Genomic DNA, 24377 nt, shown 5'->3' on the forward strand with positions numbered 1-24377 from the left:
TGATTTTTGGAGCCCAGGAAAGAAAATCTGTTACTGCTTCCACTTTTTCCCCTTCTATTTGCCATGAAGTGACTGGATGCCGTGATCTTTGTTTTTTGAATGTTGAGTTTTAAACCAGCTTTTTCACTCCTCTTTCACCCTCGTAAAGAGGCTCTTTAGTTCCTCTTCTCTTTCTGCCATTAGAGTGATAGCATCTGCATATCTGAGGTGGTGGTGGTTTCTCCCTGCAATCTTGATTCCAACTTGTGATTCATCCAGCCTGGCATTTCGCATGATGTATCCTGCATATAAGTTAAAGAAGCAGGTGACAATATATAGCCTTGACATACTCCTTGTCGTATTCCTTTCCCAATTTTGAACCAGGCAGTTGTTCTGTGTAAGGTTTTAAATAGCTGTTGCTTCTTGATCTGCATACAGATAGCTTTCTCAGGAGGCAGGTAAGGTAGTCTAATACTCCCAGCTCTAAGAATTTTCCACAGTTTATTGTGATCCACACAGTTAGAAGCTTTAGCCTAGTCACTGAAGCATAATAGCTGTTTTTCTGGGATTCTCTTGCTTTTTCTGTGATCCAGCAGATGCTGGCATTTGATCTCTGGTTCCTCTGCCTTTTCTAAATCCAGCTTGTACACCTGGAAGTTCTCGTTTTACGTACTGTTGAAGCCTAGCTTGAAGGGTTTTGAGCGTTACCTTGCTAGCGTGTGAGATGAGTGCAGTTGTACACAATGTACATTCTTTGGCACTGCCCTTCTTTGGGATTGGAATGAAAACTGACCTTTTCCAGCCCTGTGGCCACTGCTGCGTTTTTCAAATTTACCAACATATTGAGTGCAGCACTTTAATAGCATCATCTTTGAGGATCTTTCAGTAGCTCAGCTAGAATTCCATCACCTCCTCTAGCTTTGTTTGTCGTAATGCTCCCTAAGGCCCATTTAACTTCACACTCCAGGATGTCTGGCTCTAGGTGAGTGATCACACCATCATGGTTATCCTGGTCATTAAGACCTTTTTTGCACAGTTCTGTGTATTCTCGCCACCTCCTCTAAGTCTCCTGCTTCCATTCGGTCCTTGCCATTCTCTCCTTTATTGTGTCCATCCTTGCATGGAATGTTCCCTTGATATCTCCAGTTTTCTTGAAGAGATCTCTAGTCTTTCCCATTCTATTGTTTCCCACTACTTCTTTGCATTGTTCATTGAAGGCCTTATCTTTCCTTGCTATTCCTCGTTTGTAATGGGCTATTTTCCCAAAATTCTCATTTGAAAATTAGAATCTTTTTGCTACAGGAATAAAGTTGTTTAGATTTGTAACCAGTTTTTAAAAGTCTTTTTAACTTAAAATGAAGAAACGTATCTCAAAACTTGGTGCAGGAGCGACAGAGATTTACTTAGAGGAATATAAAAATGTAGATGGAAATTAACGTGGACATTCTGAAAAGGATATCTTTTGAGGAATTCAGAGGTTGGTGGCACAAATTCTTAAGCTTTCACTGTAAAACACTAGTTTTTTTCATTTTTCCTTGATAAGAATGTGTTATAAAGTGTAGTTTCTTACGTTTATCACCTAGAATCAATCTTGTTTTGACCTACAGTTAGAGAGAGAACGTGAGAAACAAGGGACGTTTTCCTGGACAAAAACTTTGAGAGGAGAAAGGGATGGAGGTGCTTGACAGTGTCCTGAGAGGAGAGGAAGCAGTTAGCGCTCATGCGAGGTAGGCAGTGGGGTGTGGCAGCCTTTGGGTGCCGGTGAGGAGAGAGGGAGTGCTGGGCAGCTGGCGGCTCATGTATGCAGAGCTGTCCCCGCCAGGCATGTGTAACTGGAGCACCTTTCTATTTAATGTGGTTAGAGGCGTTTATAATTTGTTTTACCTTTTTGGAGTATGTTGAGTACTGTATTCATCTGTTCAACAAATATTTATCAAGGGCTTTAGAGTCTGGCACACATTGTCTTAAACATCACTGCTAGCCGCATAGTTTAGAAAGAAGTTGGGAATCCATATTCTCTTTGGATTTCTCACTAGTGATTTGGTGGTGAATAAATCTCAAGGTATCCTCATCTGGTGAATGGTGATGTTACCTGTTCAACCTATATCAGAAGGTGTGTTAAGTATAATATGTGCTGGTATATTTAATAGCATGTGGGAAAGTTAGGTTCTTTATGACTGTAAGGCAGTCTTCTTTCTCCTATTTTATAGTATAGCCACATACAGAAAATAATCTCATCTATCTGAACACCCAGTTGAAGTTCAAGACTGGTATTTCTCTTCTCAGCATTTTATTTTCCTCATGAGTTTATATCACATGGGCAAGTCCCCATAAAGTGCCATATGTATTGGGATTAAAATTAAAGCAGTGATGTTTTGTTTCTTCAACTAGAGACTCTTAAACCCTGTCAACTGCTGTGGGTTCCTCATTTCCTGTCCTTTGTTGTCTGTTTGATTGTAGCACACGTCACATGGAGATGGGCGGCAGGAAGTAACCTCTCGCTCTGGGCGCTCTGGAGCACGGTGTAGAAACTCTATAGCTTCCTGTGCAGATGAACAGCCTCACATTGGAAACTACAGGCTGTTAAAAACTATCGGCAAGGGGAATTTTGCAAAAGTGAAGTTGGCAAGACACATCCTTACAGGCAGAGAGGTAAGTAACAAATTATGCTTGATTTCTGTTAATACACTTTTCTGTTTATTTCCATGTGAGAGAAAGAGGAACACAATGTATATATTTGGACTTTCTGTAAGCTAATTAAACATTTTTTAAGAATAGGAAGCTTATATATTAATTATCCTGGGAGTTCTTTTACTTTCTCATTTCTTTACCTGTTGTAAAGATTACATATTGAGTGTTTGAATGATCTTTGCCTTTATAAAGAGGTAGCATTCTTTTTCAGCAGTAAATGTGTACCACCACAGTAAAAATGTTTAACTTCATTACAAGCTCATGGTACTTGGAAAAATCAAGTGTTGACTGTTTTTATAGATTTATCCTCAAGAAGCTTCTTCATCTCCCGAAACATTTATCTCATAGCTTATGTTTGATAGGTTATTATGGAGAAAGGCACATGCTTTCCTAATTTTTGTCATATTTGCTTTCTGCTTAACCACATTCCATGTTTATCAAAAACACTTCCATTAAACTGCTCCTTAATTAACTCCCTCCTCCCATTCTTTTTGTGCAGCATAGAACTGTTTGGTTTTTGGCTGTGCTGGGTCTTCATTGAGACACACGGGCCATTTGCTGGTGTGCAGGCTTTTCTCTAGTTGTGGCACACAGGCTGAGTCGCTCTGCGGCATGTGGGGTCTTGGTTTCCCATCCAGGGATCAAACTTGTGACCTCTACATTGAACAGTGAATTCTTAACCACTGGACCACCAGGAAAGTCCCTGTTCTGCTTTTTTTTTTTTACATAGTTTCTTGGATTTGGATCTTTGTACCTGCTGTTTCTTGCCTAAAATACACTTCATCCTTTTGTGTTGGAGTCACTTCTTGGGGAAAGTAGTGATTGACAGACTCCCTTTCCCCAGGCATGGCACTCATGTTAAAAATCACGATACTTTTTCCCTAGATAGCATTTTTACCATTACAGTTACATAAATAATATGTTTTACTATTATAAGTACAATTATATTACAAATTGCTTATTTATCTGTCTTTCCCCTCTAATCTATAGGGAAGACATCAGCACTTAACCATATTTGGCACATAGCAGATACTCGTTTAGTCGATAAAGTTGTGTCTGACTCTTTTTCGACTCCATGGACTGTAACGCCCAGGCTCCTCTGTCCATGGGATTTTCCAGGCAGTGGATTTTCTGGAGTGGATTGCTTTTTCCTTCTCCAGGGAATCTTCCCAGACCAGGGATCGAACCTGCATCACCTGCATTGACAGATGGATTCTTTACCCCTGAGCCACCAGGGAAGCCTTATTAAGTACTTAGTAAATTTAAAAAAAAACTTTATTTTGTATTCGGATATAGCTGATTAACATAGTGTTGTGATAGTTTCAGGTGAATAGCAAAGGGACTCAGCCATACGTATCCATGTATCCGTTCTCCCCCTGTACTTGATAAATATTTATTGAATGAACTTAATGTTACTTTTGAAGGAAACTGTAAAGAAATGATTCCCATGTAGTGGAGCCTCCTGAGATGTGTGCCAAGGCAGTGTTAAGATGTGCTGAGGCCTGCGGTCCACTATGCAAGGGCCTGCTGGAGCAGGACCCACCCTGGGTAACTTCCTCTGTGTTCTGGGACCTGAAGAAGGTTGTGCATCATTGGTCTATTCTAACTGGAGTCTTAAGTAAAGACTGTAACTAAAAATTTGCCTCTTCACATTTCATCTCAATTTTAGTGGCAGTTCCCTGGTTAAGACTCCATAGAGATGCCGGGACTGCTTTTGGAATCAGTAAATAGCCTGAGTTAGTGGAGGTTTCTTTGCTGCCCGAGATCCAAACTTTTTGAAATAAGGAACAGAACCTCTGAGTTTATTTCCCCCAACCAGTTTCAGGTGGTTACTTGGCCAGTTTCCTTATACAGATGGGAGATGGTGGGTTAAAAGAGGAGTAAGATAGACAGACCCTCTCCCCTTTTACGTAACTTACGTGTGCTGGAGTGAGACTTGCCATGTTTACATCTAGTGTGTTCTCTCCGGAAATGCTTGAATTTGACTAGATAGTGGCTAACTTAAAACACTTTTTTTTTTTGAGGTCTGAAAAAATTGATTTTACTTTTTCCCCCCTATCGTAGGTCTTTACCCAGAATCATGTAAAATATAAACATTATAGGAATTCATTATGTAGAAAATAAAATTCCTTAAACTTTCTCTCTTCTCAGAGGATCACTTTGAGCAGTTTGGTATACATTACCACAGTTTTTTTATATACACAGTAATTTTTGTTTATTTTAACAAGAAAGGACATAATGGTAGTTTTTCTTAGCAAGTACTCTATCACGCCTTTATCACATCTGAATTTTAGTGCTTCTAGATCTGACATACTCTGTTTAATGGGACGTTGCCTTCTAGTGTGTGGTGGCACCATAGTTTACCTATATTGATGGGCATTGGGTGGTTTCTGATTTTTTTGCTATTGCAAACATCTGCGCTGAATGTCCTTAAACATAACTTTCTGTCCTTTATTAAGAGTGTTTCTGTAGGATGAATTTCTAGATGTCTGGAAGTCCTGGTTCAGAGGGAATGTGAGACTGTAGTTTGTTGCTGTTCAGGTGATAAGTTGTGTCTGACTTTTTGCGACCCCACGGAATGTAGCACACCAGGCTTCTCTGTCCTCCACTAACTCAGAGTTTGCTCAAATTCATGTCCATTGAATTAGTGATGCTGTCTAACCATCTCATCCTCTGCCACCCCTTCTCCTTTTGCCTTCAGTCTTTGCCAGCATCAGGGTCTTTTCCAGTGAGTCAGCTCTTGGCATCAAGTGGCCAAAGTATTGAAGCTTCACCATCACCATCAGTCCTTCCAATGAATATTCAGGGTTGATTTCCTTTAGGAGTGATTGATTTGATCTCCTTACAATCCAAGGGACTCCCAAGAGTCTTCTCCAGCACCACAGTTCAAAAGCATCAATTCTTTGGCCCGCAGCCTTTATGGTCCAGCTCTCACATCTGTACATGACTACTGAAAAAGTCATAGCTTTAACTATATGGACCTTTTGTTAGCAAAGTGATGTTTCTGCATTTTAATACTGTAATGCTGCTGCGTCGCTTCGGTCGTGTCCGACTCTGTGCGACCCCATAGACAGCCTCCCACGAGGCTCCCCCGTCCCTGGGATTCTCCAGGCAACAACACTGGCGTGGGTGCCATTTCCTTCTCCAGTGCATGAAAGTGAAAAGTGAAAGTGAAGTCACTTAGTTGTGTCCGACTCTTCGCGACCCCATGGACTGCAGCCCACCAGGCTCCTCCGTCCATGGGGTTTTCCAGGCAAGAGTACTAGGTACTGCTAAATTGGTTTTGAGAGAATGTCGTACTATTTTATTAACCTACCAAAATAAATGATAGTGCCTGTTTTTCTACACCCTTGCTAACACTGTAGATAATTTTTTGTCTGTCGGATAAACCAAAAAATGATATTTTTTTTAAAAAGATTGCTTTTTTGATAGCTACTTAAATTGATGATATTTTCATATATTTGTGTCATTTATATTTTCTTTTTAAAATAAGCTTCCTGTTGTATGTCCTATATCTGTGTTTCTTTTCTCTTTTACTCTTAGTGATTTAGACCTTTTATGTGTTTTTAGACATCAGTCTGATCTATCTGGGTTTCATGTCTTGGTGAGAACAGTTTACTTTTTTCCCAGACTGTAAAAATGATTCTGCTTTTTTCTTTAAATACTGCTGTGACTGGTATTTGAATGTTTAATTGACTTACTGTGTATTTTGGAGGATTAGTATGCGGTGTAGAGAACTTTTCCCCCCAGGTGCATTACTGCTTTCCCAGGATCACAGGAAAATTGGTTCTTTTCTCCCGACTGTTAAATTCCCTTTGGTTTCTCTGATTTAACTTATTTAGTTTTATACCCAGTCATGGTGTTTTTATTACTGCAGCTTTTGATTGTACATTTTTATTTTTTGAAATAGGGTAAAGTCCCCTGATGATGATTCTTATTTCTTAAGAATGTCATTCATCTTCGTGCCATTTGCTCTATCAGATGAATTTTTATTTCATTCCACTTTTTTTTTGGTGGGGGGGCCATACCATGTGGCATAAGGGATCTTAGTTCCCCACCAGGGGTTGAATCTGCACCCTGCATTGGGAATGTGGTAGAGTCTTAACCATTGGCCCACCAAAGAAGTCCCTGTACAGGTCTTTATGTGAGCATAAATTTTAATTTCTTTAGGATAATTAATCCAGGAGTGGGATTGCTGGGTCATATGGTAAAAAACTGAAGTTTTTTTAGACAGTTGATTTTATTATAGGTTTATTATAGTATATATTTTATTACAGGTTTATTATAATATTCCTAATAGATCAAAAGAAACCTAAAATCTATAGTCATTGTATTTTTATCACTTGGTACTGTTCTCCTGTCAGCCCATTGAAACGAAAGTTTTTCCATCAGCATTCTCTTGCCCTTTTATGGGAATGTGATGTGTCTTTCCTGTTGAGGTACTAAGACCTCTAAAGAAAACCCAGAGTGCTCCAGGAGGCGATTTTGGTAATTCAGAGACTTAATTCATTCAGTCAGTAGAAGATAAAGAGTTTCTATATGGTATGTTAAGAGACATCAAACCAGTCAACCCTAAAGGAAATCAGTCCTGAATATTCTTTGGAGAGACTGATGCTGAAGCTCCAATACTTTGGCCTCCTGATGCAAAGAGCTGACTTATTAGAAAAGACCCTGATGCTGGGAAAAGATTGAAGACAGGAGGAGAAGGGGACTACAGAGAATGAGATGGTTGGATGGTGTCGCTGACTCAATGGACATGAATTTGAGCAAGTCTGGGAGATAGTGAAGAACAGGGGAGCCTGGCGTACTGCAGTCCATGGGGTCTTTAGTTCCCTGACCAGGGATTGAACCAGCGCCCCCGTGCAGTGAAAGTGTGGATTCCTAACCACTGGACTACCAGGGAATTCCTTGGAGTTCTGTTTAATCAGAGATTGGAAGCCTTGAAAAGGGCCTTGATTTATATGATTTTTGATTGTGCCAACCGTCTTGTAGGATCTTAGTTCTGTGACCAGGGATTGAACCTGGGCCCTGGCAGTGAAAGTGCTGAGGCCTGACCACTGGACCACCGATGAGTTCTCAGGAGGCTTGATGTTTTTGTTTTGTTTTCTCTTTCTGTTTTGCTTTCTGGGAGATGTCTGTATCTTCCAGTGTTTCTCTTAAATGTGTGTGTGCTCCTGTGGGTGCCCTCCTCCCCCTAGTTCGTTCTTGTTCTCTGATTATTTGTCTTTCTAGTGTCCAGTCCTGCTATCAGTGCTGTTTCTTCTGTTAACTCCCTGAGGATAGTAAAAAGCATGATTTTTTTTGTTGTTCTTGTTCCCTACGTTGTTTCTCTTTTCACTGGGATTCATTGTTGGTGTCTCTCTTAGAGACTTCATCTGGAATCTTGTAAGTCTTGGTTGTCTGTCTTAGGTGGAACCCTAAGAAGCTGATCGGAAGCTGGGTTTGCATGCATGGAATATGTTTGACCACTTTCTTTTGGGAGTTGTCCAGTGCTTTTATTGGAGGATCCACGATCTCTGCCATCTTGTCGCTGGAACCCTTCTGTTCTCTGGATTAAGAATCCTCCGTTCTGCTTGGGAGGCTCCATGGTCCCACCCCTCCTTAGTGGCAGTCTGACACTTAATCCTCCCCTTTCCCTCTCCATGCCTCACTCCTGCCCTCTCCTGGCTTGTTGACTCGGAGTCCAGAGCCTCTTTAACTTCTGGAATCGGTGGTCATTGGTTGGCTGAGGAGCAGCAGCGTTCTTTATGCAGACTTTTGACTTTGGAATTAGCCCAGCAGCTCCTGCCACCTGGAACCTCCGGGTCTGGAGCCCTTTCCAAGCCATGGTGGGAATCACATTGTTTCTGGTTACAGTGTTCCTCCACCCTCTCGCCTTCAGAAAGTTTCTGGCATATATTTCCCACTGTGGTCTTCTCGGCTTGTTACTGCACTTTTGTGATTGTGTGCATTTACTGTCAGTCTGTGCCCTCTCTCCTACACTAGAGAGGAAACCAGAGAGGAGTGAGAGGAGTTTCAGGCTTGAACCTCATTTGTCCTCGGCCTCTGAGTACTCAATTAGTATTTGTTGTTGGTTGTAAGAATGATAAAACCTCAGCTTTTCATCCTTGAATGTGCTAAACTTCTTGAGATTTTAGTTTACAACTTTTTGTGTGTGTCAAGACTGTGTTAACAGCTTTACGGAAAGTTTGGAGACCAGAAAGGAAAAAAATTCCCACAATCAGAATATTCAGAATACCACTATTTTGGTATATCGTATCCTATATATTTTTTCAACATACTTTTGGCCCTGATTTTGTATGATGGTTTTTTCCCTTCAGAATTTTATCCTTAAGTTTTCCCCGATGCTGCATAATCATAAATTGTAGGTTTCAGTGGTTATATGCAGTTTCATTGATTTGAACAGTAGTTTTCAAATTTTTTTAATCTCACAGTTCCATTAAACTTTTTAAATTGAGGACTCAAAACAAGTTTTTGTTTATATGAGTTACATCTGTTGCTGTTTACTGTTTTAGAAGTTAGCACTAACAAACTTAAAATATATATTAATTTATTAAAAATAATAAACCTTTTACTTGTTAATATAAATAACATGTTTTTATGAAAAATGACTTATTTTCCAAAACAAATTACAAATAAGAATGACATTGTTTTAATTTTTTGAAATTCACTTTAGTATCTCATTTAATAGAAGGTAGCTGTATTTTAAGTCTGCTCTGCATTCAGACAATTTTGGTATGTGGTTATGGTTGAAGTCTGTGAAGAAAATCTGGCCCCACTCAGATAAGTAGTGAACAAAGAAAGGAAGACCTCATTATCTCTCTCAGGTGGTTCTGGGTATTGCCCTTTGCTGCTCTGTTAAAACTCAATAAGTAGTCATTTGCTGGGATTGGGGCAGTGATTAACAGAATGTTTCTTTAAAACAACTGTTGACACACAAAAAGAATATTTTGAACAGTTTGCTTTTATTGGAAATAATAGTAGCAGATTTGGAAGTAAGCAAGCAGAATGGTAAAAGATAGTGTTAGTAGTCTAATAACATAACTAAAAAGACCACCTAACCTGCCTCTTGAGAAACCTGCATGCAGGTCAGGAAGCAACAGTTACAACTGGACATGGAACAACAGACTGGTTCCAAATAGGAAAAGGAGTACATCAAGGCTGTATATTGTCACCCTGCTTATTTAACTTCTATGCAGAGTACATCATGAGAAACGCTGGGCTGGAAGACGCACAAGCTGGAATCAAGATTGCCGGGAGAAATATCAATAACCTCAGATATGCAGAGGACACCACCCTTACGGCAGAAAGTGAAGAGGAACTAAAAGGTCTCTTGAAAGTGAAAGAGGAGAGTGAAAAAGTTGGCTTAAAGCTCAACATTCAGAAAACGAAGATCATGGCATCTGGTCCCATCACTTCATGAGAAATAGATGGGGAAACAGTGGAAACAGTGTCAGACTTAATTTGGGGGGGCTCCAAAATCACTGCAGATGGTGATTGCAGCCATGAAATTAAAAGACGCTTACTCCTTGGAAGAAAAGTTATGACCAACCTAGATAGCATATTCAAAAGCAGAGACATTACTTTGCCAACAAAGGTCCGTCTAGTCAAGGCTATGGTTATTCCAGTGGTCATATATGGATGTGAGAGTTGGACTGTGAAGAAAGCAGAGCGCCGAAGAATTAATGCTTTTGAACTGTGGTGCTGGAGAAGACTTGAGAGTCCCTTGGACTGCAAGGAGATCCAACCAGTCCATCCTAAAGGAGACCAGTCCTGGGTATTCATTGGAAGGACTGATCCTGAGGCTGAAGCTCCTATGTTTTGGCCACCTCATGCGAAGAGTTGACTCATTGGAAAAGACCCTGATGCTGGGAGGGATTGGGGGCAGGAGGAGAAGGGGATGACAGAGGATGAGGTGGCTGGATGGCATCACCAACTCGATGGACATGAGTCTGAGTGAACTCCAGGAGTTGGTGATGGACAGGGAGGCCTGGCGTGCTGCGATTCATGGGGTCGCAAAGAGTCTGACACCGCTGAGCGACTGAACTGAAAAAGCATAAAGATGATTGTGGTTTATTGTGGAATATTTACAGTTAATGTGCAGAGAAAGAAACAAACTTGACATAAACCTAGTTCCTACAGATTAAAAAGCACTTAATTACATAATTGTGACACTTTTTTATTGTGGTAAAGTGTACATGGCATAAAGTTTACCATTTTGGCCATTTTTAAGCATGCAGCTCAGTGGCATTAAGTCATTTATACTGTTTGCAACCATCACCACTGTCCTTCTTCAGAGTAGACCCGCTAGTCAATCTCATTATTCACAAATCCCGTATTTGCAGATTTACACACTCTGCAAAATCTGTCTGCTATCCCCATGTCAATGCCAGCAGTGCGCTTGCAGTCTTTTTTGGCCGTGCATAGAGCAGTGCAAAGCTGGAATTGCTTTATGTGTGTTTCCTCCTACTGAGGTCCATCAAGGCCTTCTTGGCCTTCTTTCAGCTTTCATACTATTAACAAGTGCCTGTTTTGTGGTTATTTAATCCATATTTTCCACATTTTTTTGTGCATTTTGATGGTGATTTTGCTACTTAAAATGACCCCCAACTGTAGGGCTGAGGTAACTAGCCAGTGTTTCTAAAGGCAAAGGCTATGAGCGCCTTATAGAGAAAATATATTTGTTAGATAAGCTTCGTTCAGGCATGAGTTAGATAGTGCTGCTGCTGCTGCTAAGTTGCTTCAGTCGTGTCCGATTCTGTGCGACCCCATAGATGGCAGCTCACGAGGCTCCCCCGTCCCTGGGATTTTCCAGGCAAGGACGCTGGAGTGGGTTGCCATTTCCTTCTCCATAGATAGTGCTAGTCAGTGTTAATAAATCAATAACATATAGTGAATGAGATGTCCTTAAGCAGAAACATAAAACACGGTTATGTATTGGTCAGTTGATGAAAATGTTATGACTAGGGGCTCAAAGGAGCCTCTTCTAGAAACAGTGGTTCAGTATCCACTAATTCAGTGTTCACAGTGAATTTGTAGAATGGAATTACCATGGATAATGTGAATCAGCTGTCTGTCTTTGAAATAGGAGGAGGCTTAATTGTTATGATTTTTTTTGTGACAGCAGATACATGGGAAGGAATATTAGGAAAGATTGAAGGCAGAAGGAGAAGGGGACGACAGAGGATGAGATGATTGGATGGCATCACCGACTCCATGGATGAGTTTGAGTAAACTCTGGGAGTTGGTGACGGACAGGGAGGCCTGGTGTGCTGCAGTTCAATGGGGTCACAAAGAGTTGGACACGACTGAGCAACTGAACTGAACTCAAGTGTCTTAGTCTTGAAAACATTTTCAAGAGTGGAGGAATCAGAAGCACACTGAGAGCTCTTTACATGCGGTGTGTGGAGTTGGCTGGCTTAGCTTCACGGTGGCTTGGGTGAACGTTGGCCTCTCACTTGGACCTTCATTTACACAGCATTGAATTGTTTTCTCTGGTCAGTGACGTTTTCCTGGATTGTATCCTTCCTTGAGCATACCCTCGGCTTGTGTGTGCCCTGCTGTGTGCCCCTCTGACTTGTCTCCCAGAAATTGCTTCGGGTCTCTTGTTTGCTGGTGCTGCCTCTCCCATTCTTGTTGCCGTTTTTTAAAATCATTTTGTCTTTGTTTGACTGGACTGTCAGATGGGAGAAGAGAGAACGCAGATGACAAGTGCGCCATCTTTAACTGGGAGTACTCCCTATGGGTATAGAAGAGCTTGTTAATCAAACGGGGGTCTCCGGCATTGCAGGTGGATTCTTTACCAACTGAGCTATCAGGGAAGCCCTTTAGTTATTTTTATTCAAGTTAATTATCTATTACACAGTTTAAAGAATCAATGCTTGTTTTTTTTTTAAGTGTTCCCTGGCCCCACCCCAATTTCCTAATCACTTTCAGCCTTTTAAACTGTTTTTGAGGTTTTATTCTTATTTTTCAATTTGAGGCACCATCAACTATTGACTTTTGAACTGTAGTCTTTTAACAGTCGTGTCTGACTCTGTGCGACCCCATAGATGGCAGCCCACCAGGCTCCTTGCACACATCAAGAAAAAAATACAAGCATTTGCAAAACCATGACCCAGAGCAAAACTACACCATGACTTGAACCCCAGAAGTCCTCCCTTCTACCTCCTCCTAATCATTTCACTTTCCTTCCCACGAGATAACCACTATAATGACTTGTAAAACGCCACAGGTTATTCAGTCTGTTCTCTTAAAATCATGGAGCCGCACAGCATTCGTTAACTTGCGTGCCTCTGTTCCTCTGCCTTGCGCTCGTGACAGTCACTCATCCTGCTGTGTACTGTTAGGTGTAATTTGAAGTGGGTAGGCTTGTTCTCCATTGCTGTGGACTGAATTGTGTTGCCCAGAATTCAGATGTCAAAGCTTATTTGGAGATAGAGCCTTTGTGGAAATGATTAGGTTGAATTAGGTCATAAGGGGAGGCACCTGACCTGATAGGATTCGTGTGCTTCTAAGGGGCACCAGAGAGCTTGCTTGCTTCTCCCGCCTTGTAAGGGCGCAGTGAGAGGGCGAGTGTCTGGCCGCCACGGGAGCGGCCTGTGCTGGCGCCCTGAGTGCTGGCGTCCAGCCTCCCCAACTGTGAGAAGCTACGTTTCTGCTCTTTAAGCCACCCTGTCTGTGGTTTTTTTGCTGTGACAGCCTGAGCTGACTAATATGCCATTCTTCTGGATTACTGTGTCCTTTTAAAGGACTTGGGAGTGTTTCTTTCCCCTGCTGTTCTGGTGGTTGTGATGCTTTAACACCCGTCAGGAGCAGGGTATAAGGCTCTTTTGACCAGTAGTTAACTGACAGGAACTGGAAGATAAGGATTTTTCTCCAGTGGGTGTTTGCCACAGGTTTGTTGGACTCTTGATTTGAGGAATGTTGACGGAAGCCTTTCTTACATGTGAGCTCTCTTTTATTCCTATTTTGTAATTTTCCACTTTGCTTTAGGCATCCGGGGAACAAATAGAATTTCCCGGAACTTTACACAGCGGCAGGGACACTTCTGTTTCCTTGCCTAGTGAACCCCCGTGGCTTTTGTTGTGCAGGCGTGAGCTCACTTGTGAGCACACCCGTGCACACACACCCTCTACAGCCTTGGGCGTGGCTGAGTGCTCTGCCAGGCCTGCGTCTTTCTCAGGCACCTAGTGATGCCCCGCCGTTGCCTCTTTCAGAGCTCAGAAGGTTGGAGCTCTTCTCCTGGCTCCAGCTCTGGCCCTAGGTTATTTTGGTGGTTGAGTCATCCCAGCAGGGAACTGGAAGGAAGAAGGGATTAGGAGCTTCCCCTTCAGCTTTCATTGCCACACATATACACATTGTGTTAAATGAGGACACTTGGTTTTGATAAAGCCTCTCTTCCACAGTGAGATTTAGCTGAATGCAACATATTTTGAACTGTTTTTGCTTCAGATACTATTTGAACAGCTGCTGCTGCTAAGTCACTCCAGTCGTGTCTGACTCTTGTGCGACCCCATAGACGGCAGCCCACCAGGCTCTTCTGTCCCTGAGATTCTCCAGGCAAGAACACCGGAGTGGGTTACCATTTCCTTCTCCCATTTGAACAGCAGTACTTGAAAATGAAAATGTATACTAACAGAATCAGAATGGAATCTCTAGAAGGTGGATACTAAGCAGAGGCAGAAGAAATGAGTGAACAAGGGGCCTCCAAGGAGAATAGAGACTAAACTGGAAAGACAGCATTTATGTGGATTTGGGTGTGAGAAGAAGGAAGAAAGGATTGTGGCCAGAACAGTGTTACCAAAGGGGTTCCTTTGGGAATGGGCAGATCCAAGTATACCACGTGAAATTACTTATGAAAGTAAAGTTTGTGGGGTTTTTTCGCCACGCCACATGGCATGTGGGATGTTATTACCCCGACCATGCCCCCTGCAGTGGACCACTAGACTGTTGAGGAAGTCCCTTGACTGTAACATAATGTAATTTTAAAACCACACTGATGTTTGCTAAAACATCAGAAACCCCTTTCTTCACTCTGTCTCCGTCTCTCTGATGTGTCTGCGGTTACTGATGCGAGTGTTCAGGGCCTTGGGTCACCACAGTAAGCTTCACTGACTGCTTCCTGTGTACAGGTTGTGTGCTGGGGCTATAATAGGAGTCCTCTACCCAACTGAGGTATACACAGGGTGGTCATCGTTTGCGTACGTGAGAAGCCAGTATTTCCTTTTGCTTTATTTAGTTTCCATCAAGAGTTAAATTTTCTGAATACAAAATTAGAATTTCAGCTTTGCTTTTTCAGACATGTACACTCACTAACTCTCCCCTCCTCCATCAATTCTGATTTTTTTCCTCCCAGGCAAGGGGTGAAGGGGTGGTGGGTTTCTTCCACTCCAGGGTCAGACTCACTGGATGCCTTTCTTTAGCTCATTAGGAGGCTAATAGAGTCCTAGGAAGTAATCAAATATATGGGCAGATGAAGGCTTTAAACCACGTTAAGCAGTTTTTTAAAAAAGCATTAATATGAGTAATACAGGGTTTTTGAAGTAGCAGTGTGGACCCCTGTATGTGTTCTGAGATCCTTTTAATGGGAGTCTGCAAAATCAAAACTGTTTGGGTAACCATTAAGACATTATTTGCTTCTTTCATTCTTTTCCACAAGTGTAAAGTAGAATTTTCCAGAAGTGGTGTGACATGTGATTTAATAATTGACTGACTACAGGAGGTCATGTGAGAATTTTATTAAAATGTTATTTATATTAACATGCAGTGGACTTTTTCAGTTTTTTATTGTGATAACATGCACATAGTATAAAATGTATTAACTATTTTAAAATGTGTATTTCAGTCGTATTAAATACATCCATAATGTTGTGCAGCCATCACCACCATTTATCTCCTGAACTCTTCATCTTGTAAAACTGAAACTATATCCATTAAACTCGCCATTCCCTCTTCTCCCCAGCCCCTGGCATCCAGCATTCTGCTTTCTATCTCTATGCTTTTGAATATTCTAGGAACCTCATATAAGTGCAAGTATACAGTATATGTCTTTTTGCTGTTGATGTTGTTTAGTCGCTAAGTTGTGTCCGACTCTTTGCTACCCCATGGACTGTAGCCCACCAGGCTCCTCTGTCCATGGAATTTCCCAAGCAAGAATACTGGAGTGGATTGCCAATTCTTTCTCCAGGGAATCTTCCTGATCCAGGGATCGAACACACATCTCCAGCAGCTCCTGCATTGCAGGTGGATTCTTTACTGCTGAGCCAGCGAGGAAGCCCAAATATTGATAGATATAACCTGTATTTGGTTCAGCATAATCTTTAAGAATATAAAAGGGACCAAAAAGTGCAAGAAATGTTGACAAAGAATCTTTGAATCTGTGTTCTGAGGGACATGTGGTAGGAACACAGCCTTGTCAGTTTGGGTGAGATCATTTGTTGTTCTGGACCTCAGGTGTAAAGCTGGGTTAATTATGTATGTTCCCTAGTTCATGGTACAGCCTCTCTATTCACTTACGTCCCCTTCCATCCCCTGTCATCACCCCATCCCCGCTTCTCGCTGTCTGTAGCCCCTAGTTTTGGATATCCGTTGTTGTTCAGTTGCTAAGTCATGTCTTAACTCTTTGTGAGCCCGTGGACTTCAGCTTGCCAGGCTTCCATGTCCTTCACTGTCACCCGGAGTTTGCTCAATTCATGTCTATAGCGTCGGTGGTGCCATCTAACCATCTCTTCCTCTGCCACCCCCTTCTCGTCCTGCCCTCAGTCTTTCCCAATATGAGGTTCTTTTCAAATGAGTCAGCTCTTTGCATCAGGTGTGCAAAGTATTGGAGCTTCAGCATCAGTTGTTCCAATGAATATTCAGGGTTGATTTCCTGTAGGATTGACTGGTTTGATCTCTTTGCTGTTCAAGGAACTCTCAAGAGTCTTCTCCAGCGCCATAGTTCGAAAGCACCAGTTCTTTGGCGCTTAGCCTTCTTTATGTTCCAATTCTCACATCCCTACATGACTATCGGAGAAACCACAGTTTTGACTATATGGACCTTTGTTGGTAAAGTGATGTCTCTACCTTGTAATTACTGTCTAGGTTTGTCATTGCTTTTCTTCCAAGGAGCAGGGGTCTTTTAGTCTCATGACTGCAGTCATCATCCACAGTGATTTTAGATCCCAGGAAAAGAAAATCTGTCACTGTTCACTTTTCCCATCTATTTGCAATGAAGTGATGCCATAATCTTAGCTTTTTGAATATTGAGTTTTAAGCCAGATTTTTCACTCTCCTCTTTCATCTTCATCAAGAGGCTCCTCTTCACTTTCTGACATTAGAATGGTATCATCTGGATTTCTGAGGTTGTTGATACTTCTCCTGGCAGTCTTGATCCCCCTTGTGATTGAGCCATCCCAGCATTTTACATGGTGTACTCTGCATTTAAGTTAAATAAGCAGGGTGACAGTATATAGGCTGGGCATAATCCTTTCCCAATTTTGAACCAGTTTATTGTTCCATGTTCCATTGTCTTGCCTCTTGACTTGCATACAGGTTCCTTAGGAGGCAGGTAAGGTGGTCTGGTTTTTCCATCTCTTTAAGAATTTTCCACAGCTTGTTGTGATCCACACAGTTAAAGGCTTTGGTGTAGTCAGTAAAGCAGAAGTAGATGTTTTTCTGGAATTCTCTTGTTTTTTTCTATGAGCCAACGGATGTTGGCAATTTAATCTCTGGTTCCTCTGCCTTTTGTAAAGCCAGCTTAAACATCTGAAAGTTCTTGGTTCACATACTGTTGAAGCCTCACTTGGACAATTTTGAGCATTACTTTGCTAGCGTGTGAGATGAGTGCAGTTGTGCGGCAGTTTCAACATTCTTTGCATTGCCTTTCTTTTGGATTGGAATGAAAACTGACCTTTTCTAGTCCTGTGGCCACTGCTGAGTTTTCCAAATGTGCTGGCATATTGAGTGCAGCACTTTAATGGTATCATCTTTTAGGGTTTGAAATAGCTCAGCTGGAATTTGATTTGGATCCCAAATTAGATAAAAATGATGAATAATATTTTCATTATACAATCTCTCCCCCTTTTGGCGTGGTTTCTGGGAGTTTTTTTCCCCCCTTGTCTATTTAAATGTAAAATGTTGTAGCCATATTTGTATGAAGCCCCTCTTGTCAATTATAAAATATTTATAAAATGTAAAATAATTGTAACTAGTTGAGTTTTAAGTTTTTAAGGTTTGTTTAAGTACTTGTTTGTTAACAATGTCTCGTGTCTGGGTGTTTACAAAACTGTTACCAATTAATCTATGATTCCCAAATCCTTGGGCTTCCCTGGTGACTCAGCTGGTGAACAATCTGCCTGCAGTACAGGAGACCTGGATTCGATCCCTGGGTTGGGAAGATCACCTGGAGAACGGAAAGGCTACCCACTCCAGTATTCTGGCCTGGAGAATTCCATGGACTGTATAGTTCATGGAGTCACAAAGAGTTGGACATGAATGAGCAACTTTCACACCAAATTCTTAAAATCCTTAAATATTTATTAATTTATTTTTTTTCTAGGTTGCAATAAAAATAATCGACAAAACTCAGTTGAATCCAACAAGTCTACAAAAGGTAAGATTGGTCCAACAGCCAGTATTTTTTAAAAAATGATTTTCAGTGCTAATTGCCGTCTAATTTGTCCATTAATTACCTGTACTGTTATTTTTACTGTGTTTAGTACATAGTAAAGCTTCCTCTTCCTCAGACGACTACTTGAATGTAATATTGTTTAAATGCAGTATTGTTTGATTTTTTTCCTTCCTTTCCAGTTGAAGATAATGATTTTTAAATGTTCTTCATAGCACAAACTGAAGGCTGTACTTTCAAATTGAATTTTCTAAATATTGACTAGAATAGAACGTATTTCCGTGTAGTCTGTCTTATGCAGAGTCACTCACCTTTACAGCTCATGCTGTGCTCTTTTCTCACGTCAGCACCTCCGCTTCATTACGCTGCGCGTCCGCGTCTAGTTAAGGAGTGACGATTAATTCATAGGAAGGGAAAACGTAAACCTGACTTGATAGTTGAAAACGTGCTTGTGATGCACTGCGGCCCTTTGCATTTCCTAGTGTAGCTCAGAAGTTCTCAGTGTGCTGCACGGTAAAATCACCTGGCCCTCTTTTCAAGCTCCTCACGGCCCATGGGAAGATGCACTTGCTCAGGCAGGGCCTGGTCATAGGTATTTCACTGGTGCATCAGTGAATGGTTAGCACTCTGCATAAAAAGATCCTTCTAGTTCTTCTCAGTTTTGCAAAGCCTTTTTGCATTCTTTATTAGATTTCTAGACTTGGCCTGTGGTAGCTGGAAGGTACGGAGACCTAGAAATAAGAACAGGAAGTCCTCTGCCACTTAACTGAATGTCTAACTTGACCTTGAGCAAGTCACTTAACTTTCTGACATTGGGTTTCTCATCTTTAAAAACAGAGATAATTTCACTAAGTGAAATAAGTCAGACAAAGACAAGTACCATATGATCTCACTTATATGTGGAATTTTAAAAACAAATAGACAAAACAGAAACAGACTTACAGAGAGCAAAACTGTTGGTTGCCAGAGGGAAATTGAGTGAAATAGGTAAGGAAGACTTAAGTGGTAAAAACTTCTAGTTACGAAGTAAACGAGTCATGGGGGTATAACATATAGCATAAGGAACGAAGTCGATAATGTTACAATAATTTTATATGGTGACAGGTGGTTATTGGACTTACCATGGTGATCATTTCACAATGTATTTGATTGTCAGGTCACTATGTTGTACACCTGAAGCAAACATAATGTATGTCAACTAAACTTCAACTGAAAATAAAAAATAACTAATTAAATGAAGGTTTAGTCTTTTCATGATGGATTATATCAATGAAATAACACATATAAAAGTTTTGTAAACTGCAAAGCAATGTGTAAGGTATTTTAAGTATAATGCCTTATGTACATTTCTAATGTAGTTCCAATGGTTATTTTCCATTTACATCATGATTTTGAAATCTTATCCTTGAGGGGTGGGGTAGAGGTTTAGGTGGGAAGAGAGGTAGATTTTATCTTGCACTGAAAATGTTATTTAAACGAGTGGTTCTGCAGGGCATAGTGGGGCTTAAGGATTTTCGGGGTGGCCTTGAAAGGATCCAGAAATTCTGGTTCTTTGTTCTGAAGATGAGATTATATCCCTTTCCTTAAACTTTCATTTCTTCATGTACCTAGGGACTTGGTGCTAATTAATAGGTAAGGGGTTATAAAAATTTGGTATTCAGAACTAAAATTAGTATGTAAAGAGGTTTGCTGAGGATTCTAATGATGTTACAAATCTTGCATTGTTCAAGTGTACTTGTAAATAACTGGAATTCTGCCATTTTTCTAGGAAGAATTTTATCATAGTATTGAATTGATTGCAATTTTTGTTTCATGCTTGATTGCTTTTTTTCATTACTTTTTGTCATAATTTTTAATTGCCACTATTCTTTTTTATTATTATTACAAATTACAGTTTGTCATATCACTGTCAATTCAGTACATGATAGGTTGTCTGGTTAGCTTGATAGTGAGATGATGCAGATATGTTCAGCATTACTTTTGGCACATAAACAGTAGGTATGACTTTTAAGATCTGTTTGCTATAGTACAAGTGTGAACCATCCACAGAAGATTTATACTAGAGGAAGATCCATCCAAGTTAAATAATCTGAGGAGTGTAATGTTTTCAGTTTTAGGGCATTGTTTTAAACTGTAAATCCTGTGTTCATATTCTTTTCTTATAAATTAAAAGCATTCTATAAATATTTCCTTCAAAATTCTTTTTTGCTGAGTTCCTTTTCCGTGGAAAAGTGGCAGCAGAGTGGCACATATACCCGGCATCTTACGCCCCCGGAACAGTGGTTCTTGCATCTGGTTTCTTCCTCAGCATCACTTACAGTTGCCATCACACCTGCGTCAGCACCACAGCTCTTTATATTGTGAGCTTAACCTCTGGAGCTTGCTGTGCAGCCTTAGGAGCCAACGTTTACATTAAGGAGCATTCTGTCAACAGTATGTAATCTTTTTGTACTGCCACTGCCGAAACTATGTGGCCTGGCTCATTCAGGCAGTGTTTGAACACCGATGCTAAGATAGTTTAAAAGTGCTCACAGTGTCCTAGCTCACACATAGATCATGTCTGATGAGCACAGATAAGCAATCCTGAGGTGATTGCGTGTCTGTAAACTGATATTATTTTCACCGACAAGTTCCTCATTTTTCCTTTTAATTTTTCCAGCCACTGAGTGAATAAATGTAGATTCTAGTAAGATATATCTTTCTCCATTTTTTTTTTGTACTTCTTAATTTCTGAGTACTATCCCTGAGACATTTTGCTGTTTATAAATGTCTTTTAGGTCAGCCTTTAAAGAAAGGTGTCACGTTGTGTACTTATAATGCTGTTGAAAACAACAGGAGCTTAAAAAATGTTAGTTTTCTTCCTGGTTTTACAAAATCATTTTTAGCTTTGATTTGGTTACATGCTCTTGTTTTGTTTTGTGTGTCATTAAGAAGCAAGTTATGACTTGATTAAGACATGCCAGTACACTAAGTGTAACCCATCTAAAGTTATTTTCTCTTCTAATCTTGGAGTAGTACTAACAAAAAGAGAGGGAGTATAGAGTCATGGGTGGGAAAATGGTGAAGCCAGACTACATGGATTCAAGTTTAGGCTTCAGCCTAGCCTAGCTTTGTGACACGTCACCTCCCTGGATCTTCATTTCCCTGTTTTTAAAATGGAAATAATAACATTATCTCTAGGGCTGTGGTGAGAATTAAATAAGTTAACATTTAAAAGCCTTTAGAAGAGCTGAGTGTAGTTCTTGGCATATGCTAAGGACTGAGTGTTATTATTGTGTATCCTGCTGAATATTGATTTTGAGGGAGAGTAGATTTTCTTTTCTTTTTTTTGGAGTGTAGTTGACTTACAGTGTTGTTTTAGTTGCAGTGTACAGCAGAGTGAATCAGTTATACAAATATATGTATCTAGTCTCTCTCTCTTTTTAAAATTCTTTGCCCAGAGATATTTTTGTTTGTTTCTTTAATTTTACCCTCACAGGAAGTAGGTAAAGCTTAAGAACTGAATTGTGGGTTCTGACTTGGGTCTCATAGGACCTATTTGCTGTAGACTACTTCTGATAATGGCTTAAATTTAGTATAAAGTACTGTAGTAGTTTGCTCAAGCTGCTATAATAAAATACTGTAGACTGGGTGGCTTTATTTCACAAATTTGTGTTTATTTCACACAGTTCTAGAGGCTGGGAAGTCCAAAATCAGGGTTGCCGGCATGGTCGGGTTCTGGTGAGAGCTTTCTTTTTGGATTGCAGAGAGCTGCCATCTCACTGTGTCTTCACAGCAAAGTGGGGGGAAGGTGTGTGAGCACGTGTGCATGCTCTCTGATGTCTCTGCTTAAAAGGGCACTAATCCCATCATAAGGAAACACCCTCATGACCTCATCTAAACCGACTTAATTCCTGGATGCCCCGTCTCCACATCTCACATTGTGGAACAGTTTCGTGAGGTAAGCTGTTATTCAGGAGACAGAGGCCAGGAGGTAAAGAAACCTGCCCAGAGTCCCCTAACTGATAGATGTGCGAGCAGTCATTTTATGATGGGTGTAGTCAGCGTGGAGTTGAACGTTAGTGAACTCTTAAGTGAAAGCGTGTTTAGCAAGTTTAGGTAACAGAGCACTTGCTGTAAGCAGTGTCCTTGGGCCCCTCACTGGGTAGGAGCTCATGGTCCTCAGATGCTAGAGTGTGTGCTTCCTGCGTCCTCACATACAGAGGCTGCTCACACTAACTAGCCTGAGGGGTATCTTTCCCTCGTCACACTCTGTTGGGTGAGTATTGCTGCCGTCTTGATCCCATTGAGGAGGCAGGCTGAAAAGTGACTACTGTCCAGCTCTCCGGTCCGTAGGTGGCAGAGCAAAGGTGTAGCTCTTAGTCCAGCTCCAGAGCGTGGACCCACTGCATTTCCTTACGCTACCCTCCTGTGATTAAATCTCCCTCGCTGAGGTGGCAGCTAACCTGAGACTTGCTCTGTAGTGGTGGTGAAGAAGCTAGTTAATAATTTCAAGTTCGAAGAAATATTTCAAGTACATAAGAAAGCCTTGTTCCCCACCTCCCCTTCTGAACTTGGCATAACTCATGTCTTAATGCAAATTTGTTTACTTACACCTTCACTTAACAAGCACTTACTAGTAAATGCCTGCTGTGTGCCAGGCACTATTCTAAGTACTGAGGATAGACATTGAACCAAATGAACTTCTGGCTTTTGTGGACTTGACATCATAGTAGGGGAGCAGCAGTGAACAGATACATGGTGTCACATCATGTCAGTGCCATAAAGAAAAACAGAGCAAGATGTATTAACTGTATTTTCCTGATTTTTATATTCTCGATGCTCTGGCTGATCTGGGAGAGAGTACTCCCAGAATTCGCCAGCTCCTGGAAATAGAAAACGGCTGCCCCGTGCTCCAACCATGCTCTCTGCTTGATCTTAAACTCCAGGAGGCAGTTATTTCTCTGCCCTGCAGGTACTGGGCACCTAACAACTATACTTAGACCTGAGATCTGCTGAAATGATCCAAAGGAACCAGTCCTCAGCCTGCTCACCCTGCCTGGACTTGCCTTTCCTGTGGAAACCAGGATAAAAACTTGCCCATGCTTTCCCCTTGCTCTTTCTGCCTCCTGACCCATCCTGGTGCTCCCTCACAAGGCCCTGGATGGCACTGTGTGCCCCCGTTTTGGAAACTCTGAGTAACCATCCTTGGAGTGGTAGTCTGCTCCTAACCTCTTGGCTCACCATACCTGAATAATAACTTACATATTAAGATAACAGGGTGAGGAGATAGTGTTGCAAGGAATGTGTAGGGGTGTCCTCTTAGCAATTCATTTAAGAGACTTTATTGTTCTTCTGAACCAAGCCTTGCGATAAGTCAGACAAGTGCAATGGACTCTGGGTGAACCCATGTTCACCAGTAAAATTTTACCTAGGCCTTAAGGATCTGAATATTTTTCAGTAAGTAAGGAAGCATGGAAAGACATTTTCGGTCCTCATTGCAGTGTTGACATGGAGGTCCTCATTGAGCATTTGTGGAGGATTGCACAGACAATTTGAGGAGCAGCAACAGCAGTGGGCTACAGAGGCCTGTAAGGATGCAGGGCCATGTAAGGCCCTGAGCCAGAGGCTGTATCAGGCCGAACTGGGAGCCTCAAATGCCCTGGCTCTTTAAGGAACACTCATCTGTGTGTAATAAACTTTTTGGTGGTTCCCTAACCTTCCCCTGGGTTCTTCTGACTGAGATTGTGTTATTTTAGAAATAGTCTTGGGACTTAGCTGGTGGTCCAGTGGTTAAGAATCCACCTTGCAATACGGGGGATGCAGGTTTGATCCTTGGTCAGAGAACTAAGATCTCACATGCTGCGGAGCAACTAAACCTACGTCCCACAACTGCTAAACCTGGAGTGCCACAACTTGAGAGTCCATGCGCCACAACAAAAGATCCTGCTTGCCACAACTAAGACTCAACACGGCCAAATAAAATTTAAAAAAAAAAAAAAAAGGCTTCTTGATCACCATACTGTGACACCAATATAAGCAGTCCGTCATCTTTTTCTTAAACTGGAACCATTTAGTTAAAAACAAGAACTATGTAAGTTAATGAAATAATTGATTT

At 41.2% G+C, this 24377-nt stretch overlaps 1 protein-coding gene across 6 annotated transcripts in view; it reads left to right on the forward strand.

Moving 5' to 3' along the window:
• The window catches only part of MARK3 (microtubule affinity regulating kinase 3), a 110828-nt gene that overhangs the window by 24203 nt on the left and 62248 nt on the right, over positions 1–24377 (forward strand). For all 6 annotated transcript variants that reach the window (XM_052659984.1, XM_052659985.1, XM_052659987.1 and 3 more), the window contains exons 2-3: positions 2440–2631; positions 18212–18265. In XM_052659984.1, the coding sequence (XP_052515944.1) occupies positions 2440–2631; positions 18212–18265 (246 nt within the window). The remainder of the gene's footprint in view (positions 1–2439; positions 2632–18211; positions 18266–24377) is intronic.

This window comes from Budorcas taxicolor, chromosome 21 (genome assembly GCF_023091745.1).
Source record: "Budorcas taxicolor isolate Tak-1 chromosome 21, Takin1.1, whole genome shotgun sequence".
Taxonomy (NCBI): Eukaryota; Metazoa; Chordata; class Mammalia; order Artiodactyla; family Bovidae; genus Budorcas; species Budorcas taxicolor.